The sequence below is a fragment of the Eleutherodactylus coqui genome, chromosome 1 (assembly GCF_035609145.1).
Source record: "Eleutherodactylus coqui strain aEleCoq1 chromosome 1, aEleCoq1.hap1, whole genome shotgun sequence".
In the NCBI taxonomy this organism is placed as follows: domain Eukaryota; kingdom Metazoa; phylum Chordata; class Amphibia; order Anura; family Eleutherodactylidae; genus Eleutherodactylus; species Eleutherodactylus coqui.
Genome location: NC_089837.1, coordinates 295,886,120 through 295,912,406, shown reverse-complemented (window position 1 = coordinate 295,912,406; position 26,287 = coordinate 295,886,120). Strand labels below are relative to the sequence as shown.

At 43.4% G+C, this 26,287-nt stretch overlaps 1 protein-coding gene across 1 annotated transcript; it reads right to left on the bottom strand.

Moving 5' to 3' along the window:
* Nucleotides 1-2,676: 2,676 nt before the first annotated feature.
* SMPDL3B (sphingomyelin phosphodiesterase acid like 3B) lies at nt 2,677-21,477 on the bottom strand. The gene is made up of 8 exons (XM_066573575.1): nt 21,251-21,477; nt 20,944-21,157; nt 19,072-19,169; nt 15,884-16,027; nt 15,633-15,805; nt 7,827-8,007; nt 3,286-3,419; nt 2,677-3,178 (listed from the first exon to the last, which is right to left on the bottom strand). The coding sequence occupies exons 1-8, from the start codon at nt 21,339-21,341 to the stop codon at nt 2,822-2,824; spliced, it is 1,392 nt and encodes a 463-aa protein (XP_066429672.1). The 5' UTR covers nt 21,342-21,477; the 3' UTR covers nt 2,677-2,821.
* Between the last annotated feature and the right edge of the window lie 4,810 nt (nt 21,478-26,287).

Below are 26,287 nucleotides of genomic sequence, written 5' to 3'. Positions count from 1 at the left end.
TGGTGTCACCTAGTAAAACGACTGCTGGCGGTTTACAAAGGACAGACGTCAGTTTGAGTGAAGATAATGTTGTTATTTGGCTGACACACTCAAAAACAGATCAGATGCGAAAAGGGAAGAGGATTGTATTGGGTAGAGTGTCGGGGGCTAGGATGTGCCCCGTAACGTGTTTCATTAGCCTGATGGAAAAAGTGCCGGGCGACCAGGGTCCTTTATTCCAGCATAGGGACGGGTCTTTTGTATCTAAGTTTCAATTAGGCGCAATGCTGGGAAAAGCGTTGCAAGAATTGGGCATGGAGCGGATGGGATTTTCTTCGCATTCGTTCCGAATAGGGGCAGCTACAGAGGCATACGAGCGAGGCCTGAGCCCGGGAGTGTTACAAAAAATTGGCAGATGGAGATCCAATAGATACCGGCTGTACGTCAGGCCGGAAGGATGGTTCGGGAATGTATAATACGTAGAGATATAGTATTAAAAAAAAAAAAAAAAAAAAAAAAAAAAAAAAAAAAAAAAAACCCCTATGTTATGGATTGCATTATGATGATCATATGTAAAGTTACCCTGCTTAACGCCCCCATTTTTGTTTTCCCTCTTTTTTGTTCCTTTTTCATTGTGTTTTCTTGACAGAGGGAAGCCCGGCGCTCGTGTGGATATTAGGGCACTCTTTTGTGTTTTGGGCAGCTGAGCGGGCGCAGGTTAGACCAGAAGGAAGACAGCTGGGGTTTTCCAGAAGGGAGGCCATAATCCGTTGGATGGGTATGCGGGGTATGATGTGGGGAAGGGTCATACCAGAAATCACGTCCTACGCAGAGCTGGATAGGGCTCCAGACGTTCTGGTAATACACGCAGGGGGTAATGACCTTGGGGGGCGTCCAGCCAGAGAGGTTAGGCGGGACATCCAACATGACTTTCTGCGGCTACGCAGGGCATTCCCAGCCATGGTAATTGTGTGGTCTGAAATCTTGCCCAGAAAGTCATGGAGGATGGCCAGATCAGTTCTGAAAATTAACAAAGCAAGAATAAAAATAAATAGACACATTTCAGCTTTTGTGGTTAGAAATGGAGGGGTTAAAGTTAGACACGAGATTTTGGAAGGTGGGGTAGGGGGGTATTGGTTAGATTACGGCGTACATTTAAATGACGTCGGCTTGGATATGTGGTCATTGCGTATACAAGAAGGGATAGAAAGGGCGTTGATGGTATGGAGGGCGGCGCAGACTTAGGGGGTAAGTCGTGCTGGCTGTGGCAGGCGGGGGGGGGGGGTCCTTGGAGGCAGTTTATATTGGGTGGAAGGAGTTACGGTGGGGACGGCCTCACCTGGAGTGATTATCACCCTAATGGTTTTGGTTGGGTCTGGCGCGGTGGTAGCAGGCCAGGGAAGGGGTCCCGGGTGGCCTACAATTTTATATGTTGATTGCCTCCCAGAGGGGGTTTTTGGGCATCCGAGCCGGGTGACGGTTGGAAGCCAGGTACAGTTTTGTTTCATGGATTATTATACGCCAGACCCTTAGTATTATTATTATTATTATTATTATTATATTGGATGGGACTCCAAGGGCCTCCTTCCCCGTATAGTTTAATGGATACGGTGTTTATTTTTGTGTATGTTTAATAAAGGCTGCTGTGGCCAAAATATTCCAATTAAGAAGTGGTTCGGAGTTTTATTAATGGAAAAAGAGGTATGGATTTATTTAATACTCGGTGAGTCGACCATACCCTGGTCAAGAAAAGGGCCGGAACGTGCCGCGAGGGGCATATACGTGTAGGCCCTGCATGACAGGGTTTGCCGGGAACAAGAAGGTTAGGATAGGGTTAACTGTAAAGGTGAGGGGAGTGATTGTTAGGAAGCAGTTTAAAGGGATTGGTTAGTGAGAAAAGAGGGGGGGGGGGGGGAATTGCGGGGGGGGGGGGGGGTTAGTTATAAAAAGGGGCATTTTGGGCGGGAGCGCCATCTTTTTGAACGTTTCAGAGCCCACCCACCCTCCCGATTTTTGGTGGATAGGTTGAAGAATATATTTATTAAAAAAAAAAAAAAAAAAAAAAAAAAAAAAAAAAAAAAAATATTTTCTTTTGAATAAGTGAATATATATTAATTGGTTTAGGCGGGTAGTATATTTATGAGAAGATATGAGTGAAGCTGTTGATTATATAATTTATAGGTATTTAAAACGTCATGGCAGCTGGCTGTGGCAGGCGGGGGGGGGGGGGGTCCTTGGAGGCAGTTTATATTGGGTGGAAGGAGTTACGGTGGGGACGGCCTCACCTGGAGTGATTATCACCCTAATGGTTTTGGTTGGGTCTGGCGCGGTGGTAGCAGGCCAGGGAAGGGGTCCCGGGTGGCCTACAATTTTATATGTTGATTGCCTCCCAGAGGGGGTTTTTGGGCATCCGAGCCGGGTGACGGTTGGAAGCCAGGTACAGTTTTGTTTCATGGATTATTATACGCCAGACCCTTAGTATTATTATTATTATTATTATTATTATATTGGATGGGACTCCAAGGGCCTCCTTCCCCGTATAGTTTAATGGATACGGTGTTTATTTTTGTGTATGTTTAATAAAGGCTGCTGTGGCCAAAATATTCCAATTAAGAAGTGGTTCGGAGTTTTATTAATGGAAAAAGAGGTATGGATTTATTTAATACTCGGTGAGTCGACCATACCCTGGTCAAGTAAACAACTGTGGATCATCCCATGTAAACAGACAGTTGGTTAGTTATGAACGAGTGCCTGCTTACTGTGAACCGAGGCGGGATAGAACGATTGTTTCGCCCAACAGGCTGTACTGTGTAAAAGCACCTTTAGTTATAATCCTGAGGGTTTACTTCAGAAACAAACAGATAAGCATCATCATCAGCGTTATATGAGAGATAGACTTTGAAGAGGAGCATTCATTCTTCAAACAATCATCATACTTTGCAAAGTCCACTTCACGAATAGCACACACATGATCAATTTTACAAGACTCCCCACAGGTTTCTAAATCATAGCTGACTGAGTTATATTCATAGTACTTCTGTAAATAGCACTGTTCAGTAGAGAGTTTCTCCAATACTTTGTGCATAGACTGGGGAGATCCATCCGGCACCAGAAATGCTTCTGTCAAACGATATTCCTTCTCCCATCTGGGAGACTCTAAATTTGCAAATGTGAGATTCAAATAGTAAGTCACCATATCCTGTAAACAATGAGAGGACATTTAAATGCAGTTTATATATCTTAGATAACAGCAAGTAATGTAATTAGTAATACTAGACTTGTGTCTCTTGTGTTTTGAGAACTTACTAGAACCTGAAGGCTTTTGCGGTCATATTCAAACACTCTGATTCCAGGGTTATTAGCTCCATTAGTTACCCCTGGTAAAGTGGTTTTCCAAGGGGATACTCCAGGTGCAATAAACATGCTGCCAATAGGATCACCTGGAATAAGAAGCAGTGAGCATTAAAGAGAACCCCCTGGACGCCCGTTAACCAAACTAAGACTTAGATTTGTGAAGGGTGAAACACCCAGGATGCAATGTAATACTCTTGTTCATCTAACTCACACAGCTCCCTGTCTCATATAGATCTGGCCCTCGGTATTCAAACTTTATTACCATATGTGGTTGGCGTGGAATATTTACCCAGACTCCTTTCTGATCATTCACCACTGGTATTGACTAATGCAGTTAATAGCTGGAGGGCTCTTATCTCCATTCAGCTCCTTTGTTCTCTGTCGGGAAACAATGCTATCAGCACTACCCGCTGAGAACTCAGCGTGCGGTCCTGATAAGCCTGCACGACAATTTTTAGGTTGACCTGAATTTAACGATCAGCTAGTAGTTCACAATGGCCGCGCATTTAGATGCAACGATTATCGCTCAAGCGATTGGTTTTTAGCGATTTTTAAGCGATCACTGCTCCATGTAAATGGGCCTTAAGATTGGATAAAAGCACGTATAGCATTAGTCAGGGCTAGAAATTTAATTAGTTTGGGCTTAAACTAGTTGATGCAGAAGATATCCTTGCCCAAATACAGGAATATTTATTTAGCAATGCAGGATCTGCAGAGGCGGGAGTTGTGTGGGATTTTATGAAGTCTTTCCTTAGCAGGGCCTTTATTAGGGGTATAAGTGCTCTCTAGACCCATACTAAACGGCTGGGGGACCAGCCCCAGCATACTTTGCAGTAGAATCCATTACAATGTGAGATTGGAGGAAAGCACAGGAGCATAGGATTGCCTATGCCATAGGCCTCTTTCACACGAGCATGCTTCTAGCGCAGAATAGCTGCGTAAAGCGAGTTTCTAAAAGAACCAATGGTTTCCTATAGAAGTTTGATAGTGCTCATTTCCCCGCTGTACTCTGCTGGGTACACTGATGACGCCCCATCACAGGGTCATGTGACCACTGCAACCATGGTTAGCTGATCCTAGATTACATAGAGCTAGTAAATGCCTGCAGCAGGCATATGTCTCTGTGTCCGGACATCATTATGTGGGGTGTGCTGGCTGTACAAGATGTGTGTGAGGTGTAGGGGGAAGGGGTGGTTGTATACGGGTTGTAGTGTTGCACTATGTTTTCTTAATGTTTATTATTTTTTTCAATATTTGAATACAATCCGCAGCAGAGCCATAGCAAAAAAACTGCAGCAATATCCACACCATTTAGGAGTGGAGTTCACCACTGCGGCTTTCCAGTTTATTTGCTGTGGGTTTTGCACTGTGGAAAGCTCACAGTAGATATGTTGTCTGTGATGCCACCCTTAAAGAGAATGTTTCACCTAGATTACTGATGGAAGCACTTACCGTATAGAACGTTAAAGGGGTTGTCTCGCGAAATCAAGTGGGGTTATACACTTCTGTATGGCCATATTAATGCACTTTGTAATATACATCGTGCATTAAATATGAGCCATACAGAAGTTATTCACTTACCTGCTCCGTTGCTAGCGTCCTCGTCTCCATGGTTCCGTCTAAATTCGCTGGCGGCTTGCTTTTTTAGACGCGCTTGCGCAGTCTGGTCTTCTGCTCTGAGCACGAGCCGCTTCAGTGTGCTCGCCGCTACAGCTCTTCTGCGCATGCGCAGACGAGCTGTATCTTCTCGGGAGCGCGCTGGAGCGGCCATTCTGCTACCATCCTCTCTTACAGGAAGGTGCATAGCCGCCCAGCCGTGCCGAGAAGCCGCCCAGCCCAGCCGCCCAGGTAAGTGATGCGTGACTGACTGACGGAGGCGACGCGTGACTGACTACCGCTGGGGCGACGCGTGACTGACTACCGCTGGGGCGACGCGTGACTGACTACCGCTGGGGCGACGCGTGACTGACTACCGCTGGGGCGACGCGTGACTGACTACCGCTGGGGCGACGCGTGACTGACTACCGTTGGGGCGACGCGTGACTGACTACCGCTGGGGAAGCCGGGGCCTAGCGCTGGGGAAGCCGGGGCGTAGCGCGGGGAAGCCGGGGCGTAGCGCCGGTTACCTGCTGCCTGGCGGTGGGTGACTGATCGGCCGCGTTCAATCCCGGGGTCCGGTCGGCGGCTGCGGGGCGTCTGGTTGTCAGGGAGACACAGCTGGTAGCGTCTCGGGAGTGCGCACGTCGGGCTACAGAAAGCGACGGGAAAAGAGCCGGCGGCCATCTTGGGGAAACTTTTTACAAGTTGCTGAAATGCTGGAACTGTAAGTAGAAACCAGCTAGAAAAGTCATTTACAGGGGGGCTTAGTAATGTATGCTTAATTAGGGGGACTGGGCAAAAAAAAAGTTTCACTGCTTCCTCGAGACAACCCCTTTAAGTGTCAGAAAAAGAAAAAAATAACAATAAAATTGTGCCCCCATCCACTTCCCACCTGTGACAAAGTAGTTTACTCCTTATTCTAGCCCTGTTATTGCAACTAGAGAAAGGCTGTACTTTCTTTTGAAAATAATTATTATACTACAATGCCTATCAAATTTAGCACAAATAGGAGGTACTGTTCTCTGAACGAATATAAATTGGGTATATTAGCAGCCCCTCAATTGAATAAAACAAAACCACAAGTTTACTCTAGACGCCTTCCACACTACCAATATAGCTTTGTAAGAAATGGCAAGTATGATGGATCTGATGTGGGATATTTTGTAACAAATTGTGACAGATCTCCTTGATTTATGATGTGCCCGTTAGGCTGCCATAGTTCTTTTACTGGCTAGAAGTGGATAGAGTGCACTATGCCAGCCATCAAAGAGTAAACAGAATCTGACGGGAAAACAACATATGGCACCATGAGCTACATCTATGAACACTGAACAGCTGCACATTGACAGCTTATTCAATTTGAAGTTACAAACAGTTGTCTTGACATGTTATCTGCTGGCATAGTCCTAACCACATGCAATCCGATGTCTGCATCACAAAGATAACAGTGTATGAAATGTGTGCATGTATAGACTTATGAGCCCATCTTCAGCTACTGAGTAAAGCCAAGCATTGCCGAAGACGCATGTATATGTGTATATACACATACATACACACACACTTTTTAGACACAGTAATGTTTTTATATTTAAGGGTTTTTTATATGACATGTCTTAATTATTAACACTTATAAAATGATTAGATTAACTTCCAGGATTTGGCGCAAACACTGTATAAAAACACGCTGAACCACATACTAAGGTATATGCTTTTCTGAGGGCAGCGTGCCAGTTCTAGTCGTTGGAACGCACACCTGCGTTTGGCACCTTTTTCGCTAAAGCGCTCGCTTGAGTGCCATGTTGGCTCTGTAAGACGTGCAAATGCAATTACATTCACTCCACCCTCTTGTTACTGTCAAATCACGGAATCTCGATAGATAGATCCTGACAGCATCTGTAATATACCTTTGTGCTTGAAAAGCGAGATACAATTCTCCAAAAACACGCTGCACTCTACTATACCTGTATTGTCTATAATTAATTAATAAAATGTTTTAAATATTCTACACAACATTGGATTCAGCCTCATGTTGACGAAGGATAAACTTTTAATGTTGGCATTCCTGATACCAATGGGGGGATATCTCTGGAATCTACCTCCACCCCACTAAGTGAGTTCTGTGATATTTGCCATTTGGGTTTTTAACATCATATTTTAAATACTTTGAGCGCTGGATTTTATTGGTTTCTGTTTTGTAGGTTTCATCATAAGAACAGAAAAATAGATAACAGCCAGGAACGAATGATGCCTGGTGAATCACATTGACTAATGGAGTCTCCAATACAGATGGGAACAGAGCCTTACCCTCACTAAGCACCTGTAACCATACATTTTCTACATGAAATTATTACCCTATATAACAGAAAAAAAAATAGTGTAAAGACAAGTGTGAAAATCCATCATATCTAGATGTGGCCTTTAAAGTGACCCTCTGCTCCAGAAGAAACAATGGCCACACTAGCTTCTCTGACTACCTGATGCACCCTGTGCATTATATGCCTTATAGGTCTAACCACAGATGTGAGCAGCACTGGCCAGTCACATCAGCACGTAGTGTCTTAGGCTCTGACTGTGGAATTATTCTCTGCTGCTACGGACTTCTGCTCCATAGCCCACATGTATACATCTGAACTTTTGGTGTAGAAGTTTCTGCGTCTTTAGTGTGTCTTGCGGAATAATTCTGCACGGTGTGAAAACAGCCTCACACTACTGCTGCATGCTAATGCACAGTGTTCCTCAGGTAGTCAGAGAAGTGGTTCAGCCATCTTTATTTCTCCTGGACAGGAGGGTCACTTTAAAAACCATAGCTCCTAGGGTCAAAATAAATACAAGCCCCACTAGTAAAGCTACAATACTGTTATATGCCATTATAATTAGATAAAAAATATAACTACCTGAGTTACTGTAGAACATTCTGAAAGAGTCTGTGTGGTGATGTCCAAAAAACTGTCCTTGTATCACTTCATGGTGTTTCTGAATAATCTCTATATAACGTTTATTGAAGTTCTCCCTAAACCAAGGCTTCCCGCGTTTCTTTTCAAAATATCCTGGAGGCACATGTCCCACAATGTAAACCTGCAAGGTGGTCATTAGTTATAGCAAAAATATACAGTATGTCCCATAATCAAATACACAAAAAAGTTTCGAGCCATTATCGAGAAAGCACAAAGAGGTCTATTTATCATCCCCAAGGTGCCAGAATTCTGGCACCAGGAAGTAGCAATTCTGCCAGGTGCCCAAAGCTGATTTTTTTGCACTTTACAGTGGGCTCCTCCAACTTTGGGGGGCCTGGCCATACACAACCCATCACATTTACTATAATCTATTCCAGAAACTAGTGTAGATTAAAGTAAACATCTACCGCAGCTGGGACCGGTGTAGCTTTTCATCTATCCTCTTTGTAGAGTAGATCAATGTGTGAAATACTGGTCTAGAAAAAACATATGGTGCTGTTGTAAGTCTGTGCACATTACATCTTTTTTTTAGACTTGGTTTCACTTTTCGTTGCAGATTTCTGTCTCGGGAGCTCCATCTCAAATACAGAAAACAGCATAGACATAGAACCCTGAAAGAAACCATAGAGCTTTATGTGTAAAAAGGAGACCACTTTCATCTAATCTTCCACACGATGTTCATCCCTTTCCAGCATTTTAAGCAGAGAAGCATAATTCAGTGTATGATTGCATCGTTTTTAGCTGCCGTTTGAGGCTCTTTTCAGGCTTTAGGAGATATCTCTAGGCTGCTCATGGCAGTTTTAGTTTTCCTGTTTTGGTAATTAGTAGCATAAATTGATGCAGCGCAAAAAAATAAGTCTGTGTTATCTCATTGTGGTCATTTTGCTTTTGTTGTTGCAATTTCTGGAAAACCTTGGCCAAAACTGTGCCATGGTTACCACACAACCGCGACATAAGAACCCATCCTAAATGAGTCTGAAAATTGGGCACAATTCAGTGCAAAGGATCAGTCGACGAACAGAGTAAACGCTTGTTTGTCAGCTAAACATCTTGTTTATGCTGTAAAAAATGAGAATGTGCTGCCGATAATATACTTCCTTCCCAATAGAGCAGGGGTGTCAAACTCATTTTCACCAAGGGCCACATCAGGCATATGGTGACCTTCAAAGGGCCGATCGTCAGACAGTATAGTAAGGGCCTGTTCACACAAGCGTATTTGCATACATAATATGCAGTGAATAGAAGCCATTGATTTCAATGAGTTCATTCACATGATGTATATTTTCATACAGCATGACCTATTATGTTGGGTACAACGCACCCCCAATAGGCCATGGAAGTGAATGGGCTGTGCAAATACGTGGTGAATGCGCAGGAAACCTATGTATTCACTGCATATTTGCTCGCCATTTCAGTGGGCCCATCTGCGTTCTTTTATGCGTGCCCAAATATGCAGGCTTAAGCAATTTTCGATTGCGCAAATACGCAGCGTATTTGTGCGACCGTAATACGATGTGTGAAGGAGCCCTAATAGCGACCCCCAGAGGGGCCCCAGTAGTAACAGCGACCCCCAGAGGGGCCCCAGTAGTAACAGCGACCCCCAGAGGGGCCCCAGTAGTAATACCGGCTCCCACAGTGGCCCCAGTAGTAATACCGACTCCCACAGTGGCCCCAGTAGTAATACCGACTCCCACAGTGGCCCCAGTAGTAATACCGACTCCCACAGTGGCCCCAGTAGTAATACCGACTCCCACAGTAATATTATCCCCCTCAGCAATAATATTATCCCCTCATAGTAATATTAACCCCCACCTTCCCCCTCAGTAATAACAGTTTTCCCCCCAACCCATATACTTACCTCCTCCTTGTTGTCAGCACCGCTCCCCCTCTGTTCGCGCTGAGCCCGGGTGCACACTGATGTCAGTGTGCGTGCCTGGCACGCTTCCTCCCTAGTCCTCTCCTGTAGAACTGAGGAGCAGGGGACTCAGGGGAGGAGGATCTCGGCTGCACACAGACATCAGAGTGTGCGCCAGGATCAGCGCTAACAGCGCAATTACCAGCGGGGAGCTGCGGCACCCCAGCTGGTAATCACTACAGTGGTGAGCGGATGTCAGCACCTGTGAAATAGAGCATTATTCATTAACAATAGTTTGTCTGAAATGCAGCCGGCATCAGCCAGTGTAAAGGTCATTTAAACAAGCACACGTTTTGTTGATCGCTGCTCATTTAAACACTAACATCAGCCATGTAAAATGGGCCCAAAAACTCACATATGGTGCAAGAAGAATTTTTAAAAAACCTAGTTGTATGAAATCTGGCCAGCCAAGGGGTTTGTAAATGTTACTAAGACCAAGTTCACACTTGGGAGATTTTTTAATACTATCCTAAAGCTAGACAGGATACAAACTGTCAAAGAGAGGCAGAAACTGGGCCAAAGTGATCACTGTGGTACATATTTGGGAAAGAGTTACTAATACTGTCTAATAATTAGATGCAAACTTAGCCTAAACAGTCTTAAACTACGCTAGATTTACCACAGTTGCTCAGCTGAATGACAAGTCTGGCTAATCTTTTAGACCATCTTGTTTAACTTCATACCACCTATTAGTTTGCTTACTTTCTGCCAGATTTTGCAGCAAAACGTTTGGCATACAATGTCACATTGGGGCCACATCATTTTCAGTGATGACTTTGCCAAGAAGACACACTCATTTTTCAGACATGGGGGGGAAAAAAGTGTGTGAAATTGTCCATAACATATAAATGTGGCACAAAGCACAATTTTCTTGAGCGATTTGGACCAGAAAATATGCACAGTTTCAATAGTAAATTTGCTGCAGTGTATACAACTCAACTGTACACTCTCCATCCTGCGGCTGCCCCAATTGTCCTTTCAATGCTTCCCACAATAAAAGTGCCCCTCTTGTGTCCCACAAATAGTGCTTGCACACAGTAATAATTTCCCCCATAGTGACCACACAAGAAATAGCACACCCTTGGTACCTCACACTGAAATAATACACCTTTACACCACAGTAATAATTCCCCTCTGTGACCCCGACAAAATAATAATGCCCACTTTGTGCCCCAGAAAAGTAATACCCCTGTATGTTCACCAAGTAATAGTGGTCTCTTTATGCCCCTTAGGCCGTGTGCAGACGGTCGGGTCGGATTCCACATGCGGAATCCGGCCCTGGCAGCAGCGGTGTCCGCATGTACCTGCTTTCTTTTTCTCTTCTCTGTACTATGGATAGCTGACGGACATGCACAGTACAGACTTTTTTTCTATCTAAACTCCTTCTCTTCCCGCGTCATCGCTAGGCAAGGACGCAGAATCTGCGACCTTTCCGCAATGTCAAGAGCAAAAATAATGCTGTCAATCACATGTCAATTGCAGAAGGGCCGTGGATCTGACGGCTTCGATTGAGTTCAAGCATGCTGCAATTGGTTTCCGCTCATGTGCATGAAGAATCACTTTACCATAGCATGCTAAGGGCAGTACTTGCTGCGAATCTGAAGGCGGATGCCTGCTCCGGATTCCACAATGCAAATCCGCCTGTGTGCAGGCGGCCTTAAACAGGATGTCTGGGGTTTCTGTTTTTTATAATATTGTACCCCATATATAAAAATAATAAACAATTGTACACACACGGCTCTTGAGGCTCCCCACAGCTCCATTCTCCGCCTCGATCCTGTGTTGACTGGCTGCAGCAGCTTGTTAATAGAATGTCACAGGCTACTGCAGCCAATCACAGATGTAAGTGCTCAAATACTGAAGTCTGTGATTGATTGCAGCAGCCCGTGACGTTTCGTACACAGGATGCTACAAGTTGTCAACACAGTGTTATAGCAGAGACTTAGGATGTAGCATTAAAGCAATGATGGAGCCAGGAGAGGAGAGTATATGATTATTGTTATTTTTATTGTTAATTTTTATTTTTTTTAAAATTTAACTTAGACAACCAAGTTAAATTAATAGAGGCCCGTTGCTCCCCTCTTCAACGTAATAGAGACCTCACTGTGACCCAGGCCCCTCCAAATAAAAATGCTGTCTGAAATGGAGTCCCTCCTAAACCTCCCCAGCAGTAAGAACACAGGCTTCCTAATTCAGCAAATAGCAGTGCTACACTCACGCTGCCTGTCGGGTTATGTGGCCAGCAGTGATGGTGAAAAGATGCGAGTTGGCCTTGTCGAAGAGCTGGAAATGGCTTATGTAGGTTACAGGCTGTAACCTTTTTACTGTGCTCCGCACACTGGGGTGCAGCAGGGAGGACAATGAGTTTAGGGGTTATTCAATGTAAACATGTGATAGACAACAATTCAGCCATCTGCAGTGACAGGAAGAAGGCAGTCCAAATGTTCGTAAGTTCCTGAGAGTCTTGCAAACAGGAAAGTGCAGTCTATGGAAAGTAGAATAAAAAACCTGCACTACATGTGGAGTGAAGCCCAGTGATGTTAATGGGGACAGGAACCTTTTATTCCCTCTAGTTTAGAGGCCCAGGTGCAACTGCGTCCCTTATCGATACTCCACAGAATGTAGGTCTTGCATGTCAGTATGAGTATTGAGCAGCACTCATCTTATAGTGGTAATTCATCTAGTCATTTGAACCAGAATTCTGTCAGAAAGAAAGGTCACAAACCTTGACACTTTTGAGAAAACATTGCAACTTTCTTCAAAAGTGATGAGCATGGCGTAAAAATGAAAGTGGGTGTGGCTTAGTGGAAGGGCATTGATTGGCTGGGTCTCAACAATTTTACACATTTCTTACGCCAGAATCTAGTGTAAATGATAGCAAAATGATAGCTCTCTTAGCTGGCCTAGATTTGCTTTCCAGGCAGAAGAAAGGACTAAAGATGTGGCAAAATCTATTAAGAGGTATGCCTCTCAATACATTTAGTACTTCTTAGACCACTGTGTATGTGTCACGTTTCCCATGCACCGCTTGTTTAGCCTTTTGTATCCCTGCAGCCTTCCACTATGTCAAAAAGACCAAGGTACCAGGTTCTCAGATATAAAAGTTAATTAGCCACTCTGGTGAAAACATATCTTTCCATGCCTGCACCCCTTATCTGATTGCCTGTCACAATCTAGAAGCCTCATCTTTGTATTCCCTGCAGTGCAGCTTCCCTTCTGATGCTTATGAGGCACCATCTTGAGGCGGAGATTGTTTACTTTCAATTTCGCTTCTATCCCATGATGCATCAGCACAGCATTAGCTGAGGCTAAACCATTTTTGCCTGTTGGGAGAGTTCAACTATCACTACCTTCTGCATTCACTTAAGTAAGCTACAGAGCATAAGTATACAGTTAGGAGGCTGAGCTGTTATCTCCTCTAATACTACTGTGTGATCATCAGTAATTGTGACATGAGTGCCAGTGTTCCCCAGTAGGCAGTTTCTGTGGTAACAGCATCACACAAACTGAGAAATTAACTATAAAAAGAATCCATAACCCCCAAGCAGATCTGAGCTGCTAAAAATTGAGATCACATGACCATCAAAGTAAAAAAAAAAAAAAAGATTAGGAGCTTGAGGCAAAAAGAAATAAGTAAACAAGAGAACCCTAGCCTACTTCTATGCATGGGTGTGGGGGGGATACATAATGAATGAAAAAAAAACAAAACAAAAACACACTCCAGTGATCCTTTAACCCTTTAGTGACCACTCTTGTGTTTTCACATCCTGGGTGTCTGGGCCTTAATCTACAGGGCCGTAAAAATATGCCGACCCTGTAAACTAAAGCTGCTGGGTCTGTGTGTGTGACAGCTCTCTGTATTGGCTTCCAGAGTTGGCCGATAGCCTGGAACTGTCACGAGGAGCCGCGGCATGAGCCCCCCAGTTACGCGATCACCGTTATCCAATAGATAGCGGGGATCGCATAAAAAGTAAAGTTTCATCTCCCTTCACAGATCGGATCCATGAGGAGAGCTGAAACTACTCACCTCCGTCCCTCGCAATGTCCTGCGGCGATCTGGTCCTGCAGGAACCTGACACTGCCTTTTGCGCATGCGCACCAGACGTCAGAATGTCGGGTGCATGCGCAGAAGGCCAGCGCACCCAGGAAATTTAAAGGGGTTGTCTCGCGAAAGCAAGTGGGGTTAAGCACTTCTGTATGGCCATATTAATGCACTTTGTAATATACATCGTGCATTAAATATGAGCCATACAGAAGTTATTCACTTACCTTCCCTGCGCTGGCGTCCCTGTCTCCATGTCTCCGTCTAACTTCAGCATCTAATCGCCCGATTAGACGCGCTTGCGCAGAAGGGTCTTCTGCCTTCGGGTCTGTCCGGCAGCAGCGGCGTTTTGGCCCCACCCCCTTCTACGCGTCATCGCGTAGCTCCGCCCCGTCCCGTGTGCCAATTCCAGCCAATCAGGAGGCTATCCAATGCGGATTTTTACCCCACAGTTTTTTAATTCATCGGCACAATTGTAGCCGCAATTTACTTCTAGCACACATGGCTAGGCCTGTAATGGAGGGGACATCCATTAAGTTTCAGGGCACAACTGAATAAGTTCCAGGCCCAATTGCTCAATTGTGCAGAAAAAAAAATTTGACTCCCTAAAAATAATCCCCCCCCTTTTTTTGGCATTCCCTAAATCTTAGATAAAAGTAATAATGTAAACTGTGTGGTATGTCTGAAAACGGGTAATTACGGTGGGCTGGTTGGGATGGGCACGTGGGGCAATAAACCCGGGTATCCCTCCAGTGTTTGCTGCAAATCCAACACTTTTTGGGGGGTATTTCGTGACCTCAGCGGTGGGGATGGGGTGTAAAAAGTGGCGCTCTGTGAGGCTTCATAAGCTTTCTGAGGTGCCGCGGTCTCACACAGAAGATGTTCAACAAGCTGCTCCTGGAACTGCAGGAAGGCGAGCGTTCCCGGGGCTTCTTGTAAATTAGGTATTACAGGTAGCGATCTGAATAACGCTGGGCTCACACGGCCGTATGTGGAATCCACTTGTGGAGGCCCGCAGCAGATCCTAGCTGTGAGCCCGGCTGTTGCCCTGCGTACAGCCACGTAATGTACTGCACATAACTGAGTTCTCACACAGGCGGTCATGCGCAGCTACCTTTTTTTGTTTATATGTATATAAATGTTTTTGTTATATTTCCTGCGTCATCACTTAGCGGTAGAGCGGGTACCTGTAGTCCGTACACAATGTAGTTGCATATGGGCTGCGTGTATACCCAGGACCATGAAGCACAATTGGCTCTATGTTACGGATATCCGTGGTAAAATAGAACATGCTGCGTTCTATTTACTGCAAGTGGATTACGCAATTCTGACTCGCTAATGTGAATGGAATTGTTTAATCCAATGCATTTGATTGCTTCACATATTACTGCAGATCAAAAGCACGTGAAATCCACAATTTCTATCCAGTTATCCTGTGACCGGGGACCGCTCATTGAGGCCACCGGTCACTGGTCCAGGTTCTCGGGTACCTTTGGTAGCCGGGAGCAAGGAGATTTTAAATTTCCCCAGGCCCTACCCGGCTCCTGTGCATGTGTCCGTAATTTTGCCAGGGGCACATGTGCAGAAGCTGGGGAAGGTCCGTGGAGGTGAGGGAAGATGAAACGTCAACTTTTTAAAAACTTTTACGTGATCGCCATTATCCATTGGACAATCAATTAGCATCGCATGGAATAAAGCCCAGCTAGTGAGGCCGTCAAAAGGCGTAGCAGCGGTCATGAAGGGCTTCAAGAACATTTTGAAGTATGTCTTTCTAATATCTGTATGTTACCTTTTCTCCCTTTTGAGAAGCATTTGATAATTGGCTTTCCAACCATACAAACTGGTCACCGGGATCTTCCATATTGGCTGTGATACTGTTGACATCATAGTATAAATTTGTATTTAGAACAATAATACGTCCCACATTTCCTATGTTCACCACCTGTTCACTGAAAAATGCTCCTGAGGAGAAAAAGGAAACATCAGATTTTTTTAGATTGATGTATTTTTTTTTAATTTTTAACAAGCAAAATATTTTACCTTTTAGAAAGGTAGGTATGGATTCTTGCTTGAGCCATGGACTCCAGAGTTTTGACACTTGATAATAAATAGAATTATTTTGTGTCGGTAGTTGGTTTTTAGGGTGAAAATCATGATTTCCTAAGGCAGCATAAACTTTGGTTGCTGATTGGGAAAAAGTGCAAAGAAAAAAAAAAGCTGTGATATGTCAGACGTAGAACCGGCATCATACATACATATCTATATATTAGTGATAACTTGGGGGTTATTCACTCATGAACGGCCATTTTTCCTCAATAAGATGGGTGGTAACATCAGGAATTCACTTCTACGCAGTAATTTTAGTAGAAAAACCGGGCTCAGCAGCTTTTTATTACAGCAGTATTCACACTGTTGTAACAGGCATTACCATGCACATGCCAAAACAATACCTGTCTGTCTGCCTAACTAACATGGGATCTTCAGTCCTAACTAACAGGCCTAATGCCTCAACATATCCCAGCAGCATATCAATGTCTATATCAATCCATTCAGGGAGTGATCTCAGGGGTGTCTTTCCCTGTCGAGATCTAACCTGCCCTCATCTTAGAGAGGGCAGTCTCGGACAGCTTTGAGGTTGAGGGGGTGGGGGGGTCAGAAGCTGCAAGTGTGGCAAGAATAAACATTTTTCTTTCCTTCCTGCCACACGGGTGTTCTCTCTCACTGGTTTAGCAGAATTACCACTCTAGAGTCCTCTGCTGGTCATTCTGCTAACTGCACTATCACAATATAACATGCGTCAGTCTATACACATACATATATTTAATTTTCTTTTCTTTTTTTCTTTCGGAGGGGAAGGGGGTGCACTTTTTGTACAGGCGTTTTTGGCAGTGTTCAGCCCTGTCACTGCTTAAGTTCCCTTCATGACTGTTGGCCATGGCTTGTCCCACAGCTGCATTGCTATGTCACTTTAAGTGGGGGCAGCAGCTGGGGGCGTTGCTAAACTCTTCAAAAATGGACATCTCAAAAGACATAGTCAGCTGGGTCACAGCTGCTGAGCCATGCACTTATTCTATCTATCTATACACACAGTCTCCTTCCTTTGCCCAGACCAGCCCTTCTTCATTGCAGTTCCTGGGCATGCTCTGTGTGTCAAGTGGTAGGTCCTCTCTGCTCACTCTCAATGGGTTACATCAGACTTGATTAACAGTCTTGGCGAAAACACACCAAGGTTATAGGATACAAAAAAAGGGGTTATATACATCTCCAAATGAGGACACAGGTAGTAGCAAAGTTTGTGGCAAGGTTGTTTATCAAGCTGGTAGAGCACAAGATATCAGGACCAGAGTTTCCAGGTAAGCATCTAACGTTTCTCTCAGGGTCTATGAGCATAGAGTCATTAAAAGTGTGGCTCTATTAAATTTTGATTAACAGTCTGTGCTTTGCCCCCCCACCCAAACACACACACACACACACAAATTGAGACAGCACAAAATAACCTTTATAGTACAGCAAGCTCAGTTCCAGTAACCTGTAAATAATGCAGTCATCAAATAATGGTGAGATACCAGTTCAACACAGTAATAATGTTTAAAGTGTAGTTACCTCCAATTATCACAGGTGATATCTCCTCTGACTGGAGTCATCCATTTTCCCTTTTCTTCTTTTTAAACCCAGACCACCATGATGACTTCCAGCCACAAATTGTCTCTACATCCTGTCACTACCCCTGATGTTACGCGCAATGCCTTTCACGCTGTAATTACCCCTGTAATGCTTTTCATCTTGTAATAATTACCCGTGTAATGCCTATCACGCTGTAATAATTACCCATGTAATGCCTATCACGCTGTAATAATTACCCCTGTACTCACCTTATGAGTTATATTAAAAGGCAACTTCAAATCCTAAAGAGACTGGGTGTGGAAAAACCCAGTTATAAGAATGTTTGATACTTTGAACACAGGTCTCAATAGTGCTGAAGGATTTATGGTGAATTATAGCATCAGAGAGGTCTGTTGCAGGGATAGCACCAAGATCACTTAACCTAGATCACTTTAAAAACCATAAAACTCACACTCCTATCTGTGGACTAAATAAGGATGTACTCTCAAAGCTCATCCTGTTATTTATTTCTGAATACTAATTAATCACACCATTTCTCTGCTCTCATGTGAAATATTATATACACAGCAGTTTTGAAACCTTTCTGCAGCATCATTTCTTTCTGTTAGCCATTAAAAAAGTATATCAACAAGATTATTTTGTTTCTCTTAATAAAAAAGCAACACCACCATAATAACGCCCCCTTTGTGGCTGCACAGTAATAAGTCCAAATTTGTGGCCCCTCTTTTATAAGCCCCTTTTGTAGATGCACAGTTATGAACCCCATCTGCGGACTCAATAGTAATAAGTACCGTTTGAGGCACCCCCAGTAGTAAGCCCTCATAGTAATAAGCCCTATTTCTGGCCAGCAGTGAATATAGTTTCCTTCCTTGTCCTGCGCCTCAGACTTGGAGGAACCCCAGCACCCGACCAAGGGAAACAGAAAGCCAGATACTTTGGTATGCTGCTGCAGTGTGAAAGACTAATAAATTAAATAACTGCAAGGAAAGAAAGTAATAATGTTAATCAGCATAGATCAGACTCTCTCCTCCTTTACCCAGGAGACTTGCAAACTATTCTGGGAGGTCTTCTCTTTCTGGAAGCATCCTGAATGTTCTGTGAGAGTTAGTAAGTATGCCTTAAAGGTGTTGTCCAATGAAATTAAGATAAACCCTATCCTCAGAATAGAGGGATAACTAGCTGATTTTTGTGGGCTGGCTGCTGAGACCCATGAGAATTGGGAAATTGGTGGTCTGGAGCATCTCCAAATCAACAGAGCAGTAATCTCACATTAGGACCATTCATTAATTTCAGTAGAACTTCCGGAGATGGCAGAGTTCAAGCACTCAGCTACCTCTGGCAGTCCTGCTGAAGTCAACGGTGGGGTATACAACGGGGTGGGGTATACAAGCAACCATTGCTTCATTCATTTTTGGTAGCTTCGGATCCCCGTTTTCCCATTCAGTGGGGGTCCCAGCAGTCAGAACCCCATTGAGCAATTAGTTACCTCTTATGTGGAGAATATTCAAACCTGCAAACATTTTTGCAGATGCCATTATTCTGCGTCTGTACAATAGTTAATAAACAATGACTAGCAAATACAATAATTATTCTTGGTCGCTTACTTGGAAACACCTGTAAGATTAGTCTTGTCATCCATTCCACAATATCCAACACTGCCTTCTCACTAAGTTCTTCATTGGGTATATGTGGGGTGTCATCCCTGAAATCAAAACATTGGACAAAAGAGGTCAATTTACATTTATGAATGATGTCTGATTATGAAGTAGTGGCACAAGAAGTAAGTCACAGTGTTCTAGAGCCATATTCACTGGGGAAGGTAGTCACCAGGACAGATTCTCATCAGAGCATGAGATTTATAATACCGCACTTAAATAGATAACTGTATTTTAAAATGGGCACTAACTTTTCAAACAGCTTATGCTTATATGATAGCCAGTGTGATAACTAGCAAAACTGCCATTTACCTAAAATGACATTTTGTACTGAAAAATCAAAGTATTGTCCACTAAGGTTCCCTCCTAGCTTGCTGTCCACTGTCTTCTTTCCAATGATTCACAGGAGACTATAGAGCAGGGGAAGAGGAGGTGGAGGATGAGTAATAGTGTGTAAGCGGAGAGCAGGACATAAACACACAGAAGTGGTGAGTTATCTGTCGCCGTTTATTCACTTGTATACTGCTCACTCCTGTTGTTCAAAAAAGACAAAGTATAAAAAAAACTCTGCGCTCATAAGGCCCAATGTCCATGGGCGGATATGATATGTGGGTCACCCGAATAGAAGATCTGCAAGTCAAGCTGCCCATAGGGACACATGGGCGTCCACAAGTGAAATAAAGCATGCAGATTAGGTTTGCACACCTTTTGGTCCGGGAAGGGGGAGAAAAAAGAAAAATTGCAGCATGCTCCATTTATTTCACTGCGGATCCCGCATGGGTGGGCCACGAATTCCGATGGAAAGCAGGAGTTCAAAAAAAAAACAAAAAACACTCCACTGCGCATGTGCAGCGATGTGCCGGCCAGTGACAATCCGCAGTGAAGAAAAGAGAAGACTCGGGACAAGTAAGTAGAAGTCCCGTAGTGTGCTACGGGCAGGGTCGGTTTCTGCTGCGGGCTCCCGCATGCGGAATCCGATTTACCCATGGACATGAGGCCTAAGAGAAAAACATTTGGTTTGTTCTCCAAAAGTGAGCAAATAAAGAAAGTGACAATTAAATGGATCCATAACCCTGTTCTTCAAAGTAAGTGACACCTCCTCTGTCATTTTCTTTATTTGTTCACTTTTGGGGAACAAGCCAAAAAGCATTTTTTTCTTTTATGAGCGCAGAGTTTTCTATACTTAGTCTTTTTTTCTGTATTCCAAAACTCCTTTGGAGTTTCTTTTGGATTCCTCTGCAGCTCTCCAACTCTTCACCTGATGCCCTGATTGGCACAAAAGGAACGAATTACATATACTAGGACTGCGGGTGTGGCACCAATTTATCTGGGGCCAGGTGTCCACACCAGCCAATTCCTTTACTATATAGCACAACCATTTGCTGTTTTATACCTCTCACGCACTGTCCTATTTTTAATTACTCTTATTGCTCAATCCTCAATGACAATGGCATTATATGTGTATGTTACAGACAGTTACAGCCAAGGATCTGCAATTCTCTATGTATTACAAATATAGCAGCAGGCTTCTCCCATCAGTCCTGAGAAGACTGAGAATCAGATGTACAATCTGCAGAGGGGAAAAAATACAGAACATATAATGGCCAGAAAGTGTTACTTCTAACACACACACACACACACACACACACAGATACACACTGCAGTTTATTCTAGAAAATCAGGTATGCTTTAATGAAGGATCCAGTTACAAAAACATATTTAACTCTTTTATCCCACAGGCAACAGATAAGGAAAAGAATACTGTTAGAACAGCGATAAGTGAATGTCTGATATCTCAGACTTCACGCACTTTGTACTCACCCCGTCCACAGAATAAAGTCCGGATCAGGCAAGATATTTTTCATTGCATATATGGATGAGTTAATAAGTCTGCTCGGAGAGTCGCACAAATAATTCCCCCACTTCCCTGCTTCTGTAACTGGCCGGTCACCTGCAGAGGGACACACTTTTCCTGGGTCACTGGTTACTGTGTAGTTAGGATCAAGGTGCAAATCTGTGAGGTGCCAGAAGTAACCTAAGGAAAAGAGAAACATTTTCCATCTGCTTAAGAATTTCAGTATCAAATACACTCAGCCATCAGTTTCCTTATAGCTGGCAGCGCGCTTACCTCTTTCTGTTGAGGCAAAAACAGTGTAGGCTGCTAGAAGTTGAACAATAACAGATCTCATCGCAAAGGATGATCCCGTCTGTGTAGTCATGAATCTGAACCTCCTCCTCTTCACTCCGACTTCACTGTCTTTTCAGGAAGTATTTTCCCCTTCCGACAGTTTTCCTTATCATTTTTCCATCCTCCCCTTCAAGAACCATAACTGCTCCACATAGCTTGTACTTCAAAGGCTGTAGAATTTCCACAGCAATTGCGGTGTTTACTGCCTGTGTGAAGACAGACCAAGTAGCTAGTAGATGAGCATACGTTGTCTGAAAAGTTAGTTCCCCTTTAAAAATTATTTGGAAATTCATAAATCTTAAAGAGGAAGTTTTGGTTGAAGAAGTCGACTTGCTTTTGGATCCCTATTCCTTATACACATCTGTGTACTCCTACTCTACCTTAAGGCGGTCATCAGTTTGAACAAATATTTTGTAATCCACCTTGCACCACTGTGTATAACTATCTTTAGACAGATTTCTATGCCAGTCTTTGCCCGCTCTTCTCCTTTGAAGCACCTCTGCTGCTAAGACACTAGTCTGACCTGTTGAACAATACATTGCTCCTTCATTTCACATGGCGATGGTCACTTCCCCCAAGAGGTCTAAAAACTAGAGACACAAGTCCATTAGAAATCTACAGATAACACACATAGAAAATGGCGAACATCTCCATCATCTCCCAATCTGTAACAGCTTTAATGCAATTTTTTTTCTCTTTACATATTGCTTTCTATATTGAGTAATAGGGTGAATTTGTAATACTTAGTATATAGAGCTATCCATGTGTACAGTAGAACTTAAGTAGCACCACAAAGAACGTTGATCTTCCTCACATTATTATTAATTAGAAGCCAAACTGAGCCTAAAGGCCCATTTAGACGCAACGCTCTTTGCTCAGAATTCGTTAAGTGTAGCAATTGAAATCGCTCAGTCGTTTTAACGATTATTGCCTCATTTTTTACCTTCACTGATGCACATGGCATTCAAACAAACTATCGTTGAATTATCGTCTATTTAACGATAAATCACAGCATGCTCTATTTTGCTGCAGATGGCCTCCATTGAAGTCAGTGGAGGCTATCCAACCCGTATCCCATCCGCAATTGCGGATGGGCTGCGGGTACACACGTCATCACCTGGCACAGAAAATACAAATATTTAAAGGGGAAAAAAAGGAATAATTTGTAGTGCACATGATCACCTGTGGACCTCCACAGTCATTTGCATTACAGATTTTGCTGGCAGCAGATCTCACATGTGGAATCCGACCCGGTGGTGTGCAGTCGGACTTTGTTTGCCACATTCAATTGCAGATCTGTGCTGTTAAGACTGGTTTATTAGATTTTCTGGATTATTGAATGCCAGAATTAGTGTATTGTAACACTTAGGGGTGGGGGGTGTCACACATGGCCCATGAAACAAGGCACATTTGCTGTACATCTCAACTCCCCCATAGCCTTTACTGCTGCATATCATACAGCAAAACAGGACATGCTGCTTTTTATTTTTTCCACACGTGAAAAACCATATGCGAGAGTGACCCACTAAAACAATGGGATTTTAGCACTGTTTATTACACAGGCCACCTCTGCCCATTTCTCCTTGAAATGGCCCTCCCTATAGAAAGCAGCAGACGACGTTTCCTCCCTACTTGGTGATTATTAAATCAGATACTTTAAGTAGGGCTACATCCTCTCACCCTTCCTGTTTAGCCAATATGCGGAAGTGATCATGCATAAATTAGACGTAGATGAATTGGAAAAATCGGGGTGAAAATAGGTGGCTGAAACAGCAACAATGTCCATTATGCGGATAACACAACTCTGCTTGCAGAAACAGAAGCTGGTCTGAAGGAGCTGATATGCAAGATTAAAACTGAAAGTGAAAAAATGGGCCTCTACCTGAATTCAACCCCTTAAGAAAATGGCCTATTATGGCGTTGAGGACCAAACAATTTTTGGTAGATTTTCATCTCCATTTTTTTTCAAAAGCCATAACTTTATTTTTCTGTCGACCCGGGCGTGTAAGCACTTTTTTTTTTGCGTGGAGAACTGTAGGTTTTTAAATCTGTGCCATTTTGGGGTACATAGCCTATATTGTAAAACTTTTTTTTTTATGATTGTAGAGAGAGAAAACGCATTAATTCTGCCATTGATTTTAATTTTTTTTTAAAGCGTTAATTATGCAGCATAAAGGACACATTTTTTTTCTGTGGGCCAGTACTGTTACGATACCAAAATTCTTCCTTTTTTAGGTTTTTCCACTTTTCTGTAATAAAAACCCTTTTTTGGAATTTTTTTTTTTTCTAAATCGCTGCATTCAAAGTCCTATAACTTTATTTTTCCATGGACGGAGCTTTGTGATGGCTTATTTTTTGCGAGACGAGGTGTAGTTTTTATTCGTACCATTTTGAGGTTTATCCGGTTTTTTTTTTTAATTACTTTTTTTGCGTTTTTTGGGAGGCAAAATGCTAAAAAGCGTTTTTTTTTACGGTTTTTGCTGTGCAGGATAAAAAGCGTGTTTGATTTATTGTACAGGTCTTTACCGACACGATGATACCAAAAATGCATTTTTTTATGCTAATGAGAAAAAGCATAAAAAAGGGTGTTTACATCTGTGTCCATCTGAGGGACTTACTGATGATTGCTACGATAAGGCATTGCAGGATGGATACCGGTGCCCTGTTGCCATGGCAACCAGCCGGGCTCTCTGCGATATTGCGAGAGCGGGCTGAAGCAGCAGAGGGTGCGTGCTCCTTCTGTGAACCCCTTCCCTGCTGCGATCTACTTAGATCCCGGCAGGGAAGGGGTTAACAGCGGGGAGCTGCATCTCCGATGCAACCCCGCTGTTGCAGCGGCAGGCCGGCTATCAGTGACAGCCGGCTCCCGCTGCCAGATAGCGCGAGATCTGTCATGATAAAATCTGTAACAGTAGGGATATCAGTATGGCAACTAAATGCAGGATAGTGCAAACCACCGTCTGCCCCATAGCCATGTATGGATATGAAAACTGGACTGAAAAAAAAAAAAAAAGCTGATAGTATTGATGTGTTTGAGCTGTGGTGCTGGCGAAAGCTGCTGTGTATGTCCTGGACGGCAAGACTAACAAACAGAAAAGTCCTGAATCATATAAGATGACCGGCTCAGGCTTGTGGATTTTGGCCATGTAATGTGAGCAGAGTTGCTAGCAAAATCCATAATGCTTGGACAGATCAGTGGCAAAAGAAGAACTGGCCGCCAAAGACACGGTGGCTGATACTGTCAGAGCTGATACTGGCATGGATATCACAACTGAAAGCAGTGCAAAAATCAAAAACATGGAGGGAACTTGCATTTAGAGTCACGAACGATTAAACAGAGATTGATTATATATACATTTAAAAAATTCTATTTGCAGGTGTTTACCATTTCACCTGTTAAAAAAACCTGTACGTTCCATTTCCAATGTGTACCTGATCCTGTGCAGTGAATGTGCTGTTCGGGGCCTATATATTGGAGAAACAGGACAAAAGTGAAAGAGGAGGAGGTCTCATCAACGCACTTTTCTTTTTTTTAATTGAAAGTGTTTTTATTCAACTTTTCATCTTTTACATATCTTTATAACGTTTTTATATATATAACTGTTTCCCCTATCCCCCCCCCCCCCTCCCCCCTTAAGGTCTCTCTCTCAACATTTAGTCCTTTAAATGACAGGTCTCTGTGCATCTTCGGTCTTCCGTCATAGGTGGTAGTAACAGTTTCCAGTGTCGTCGTGTGTTCTTCCGTCTTCGTGCTCCTTGTTTTCTTTTGTTTCCTTCTCTTGTCATCTTATTAGTGCAGTGCTTATTTTTGTTGCTTACAGGGGGCAGCGGTATGCCTTTGCCCATTGTCTGGTTCCCCTCTCTCCCCACTATCTTATCTTATCCTTCCCTCTCCATTCTTTCTGGTTTATTTTTCAGTATACCAATCTTGTCGATATTTCTATTTTATTTAATAAACTTTGTATATGGCAGATACTTGTTTTACTGTGTGTTATTTACTTCTACTTCTCTCCTGGGTCAGGTCCCCAACCCATTGGTGTCAACCCACACGGCTCCCCCTCCCCCCTATATATAGGTTCCGTCATTCCTTGTCTGACTCTGGGCGTGTATCCATCTCAGCCATATATCATAGTATTTTTGGCCGGTCTTGCGTTTGGTATATATACTTTTTTCCCATGGTAAGATTTGGTTGACCTTGTTTTTGAATTCCCCTAGCGTAGGTGGTTCTTCATCTAGCCAGTGTTGAGCCATTGTCTTTCTAGCTATATACAATAGTCTGGATACCGCCAGTTTTTCATTATCATCTAACGCAAGATCATGCGTATATCCTAGGATGCACACATATGGTGTGAAGTCTATGTTTATGCCGAATGCTGCATTTATTGTATCTCGTATTTCCGCCCAGTATCTATGCAGTTTCAGGCATCTCCATAGCATGTGGATTAGGTCCGCTGTGTGGGTTTTGCACCTTACACATATCAGAGAGGTTCTTATACCTATGTTATGCAAGAAAGCCGGAGTACGGTAAACTCTATGTATTAGGAATATTTGTGATATTCTGTGTGCTTCGCTTAGAGATAGTTTGGGCGTCATTTGTAGGATCTCCTCCCAGTGCGACTCCTCAATGGGACCTATATCTGCCTCCCATTTTGTTTTTGTTGGTATCGGGTTGTGTGCATTGACCGTATCTTGAATATAAGAATATAATACAGATATTTTCCCAGCTGTGGTGGTAGCCTTCCCTATTATATCCGCCACTATGTTTATTGACACTGTGATCTCTGCCGTGCTCTTCTCTGCATGTATAGCATGCCTAAGCTGTAGGTATTTGTAGAAGTCTTCAACGCACTTTTCTAATCACGAACACAACATAGAATTTCAAATTACAAAGAATTTAGGGGGTACAAATTTATAACAACTTTTAAACACGTTCAACAGGGGCCTAAATTCTTCAAGTGGATCCATGCAGGACTTGGA

Bases quoted from the DNA above. Each gene is read 5' to 3' on its own strand.
- SMPDL3B (XM_066573575.1), bottom strand. From the start codon at position 21,341: ATGACTACACAGACGGGATCATCCTTTGCGATGAGATCTGTTATTGTT. The intron at 21,158-21,250 runs GTAAGCGCGCTG...TCTTTTCCTTAG, and splicing joins TTTTGCCTCAACAGAAAGAG to GTTACTTCTGGCACCTCACA. The intron at 15,806-15,883 runs GTAAAATATTTT...TTTTCTCCTCAG, and splicing joins CATACCTACCTTTCTAAAAG to GAGCATTTTTCAGTGAACAG.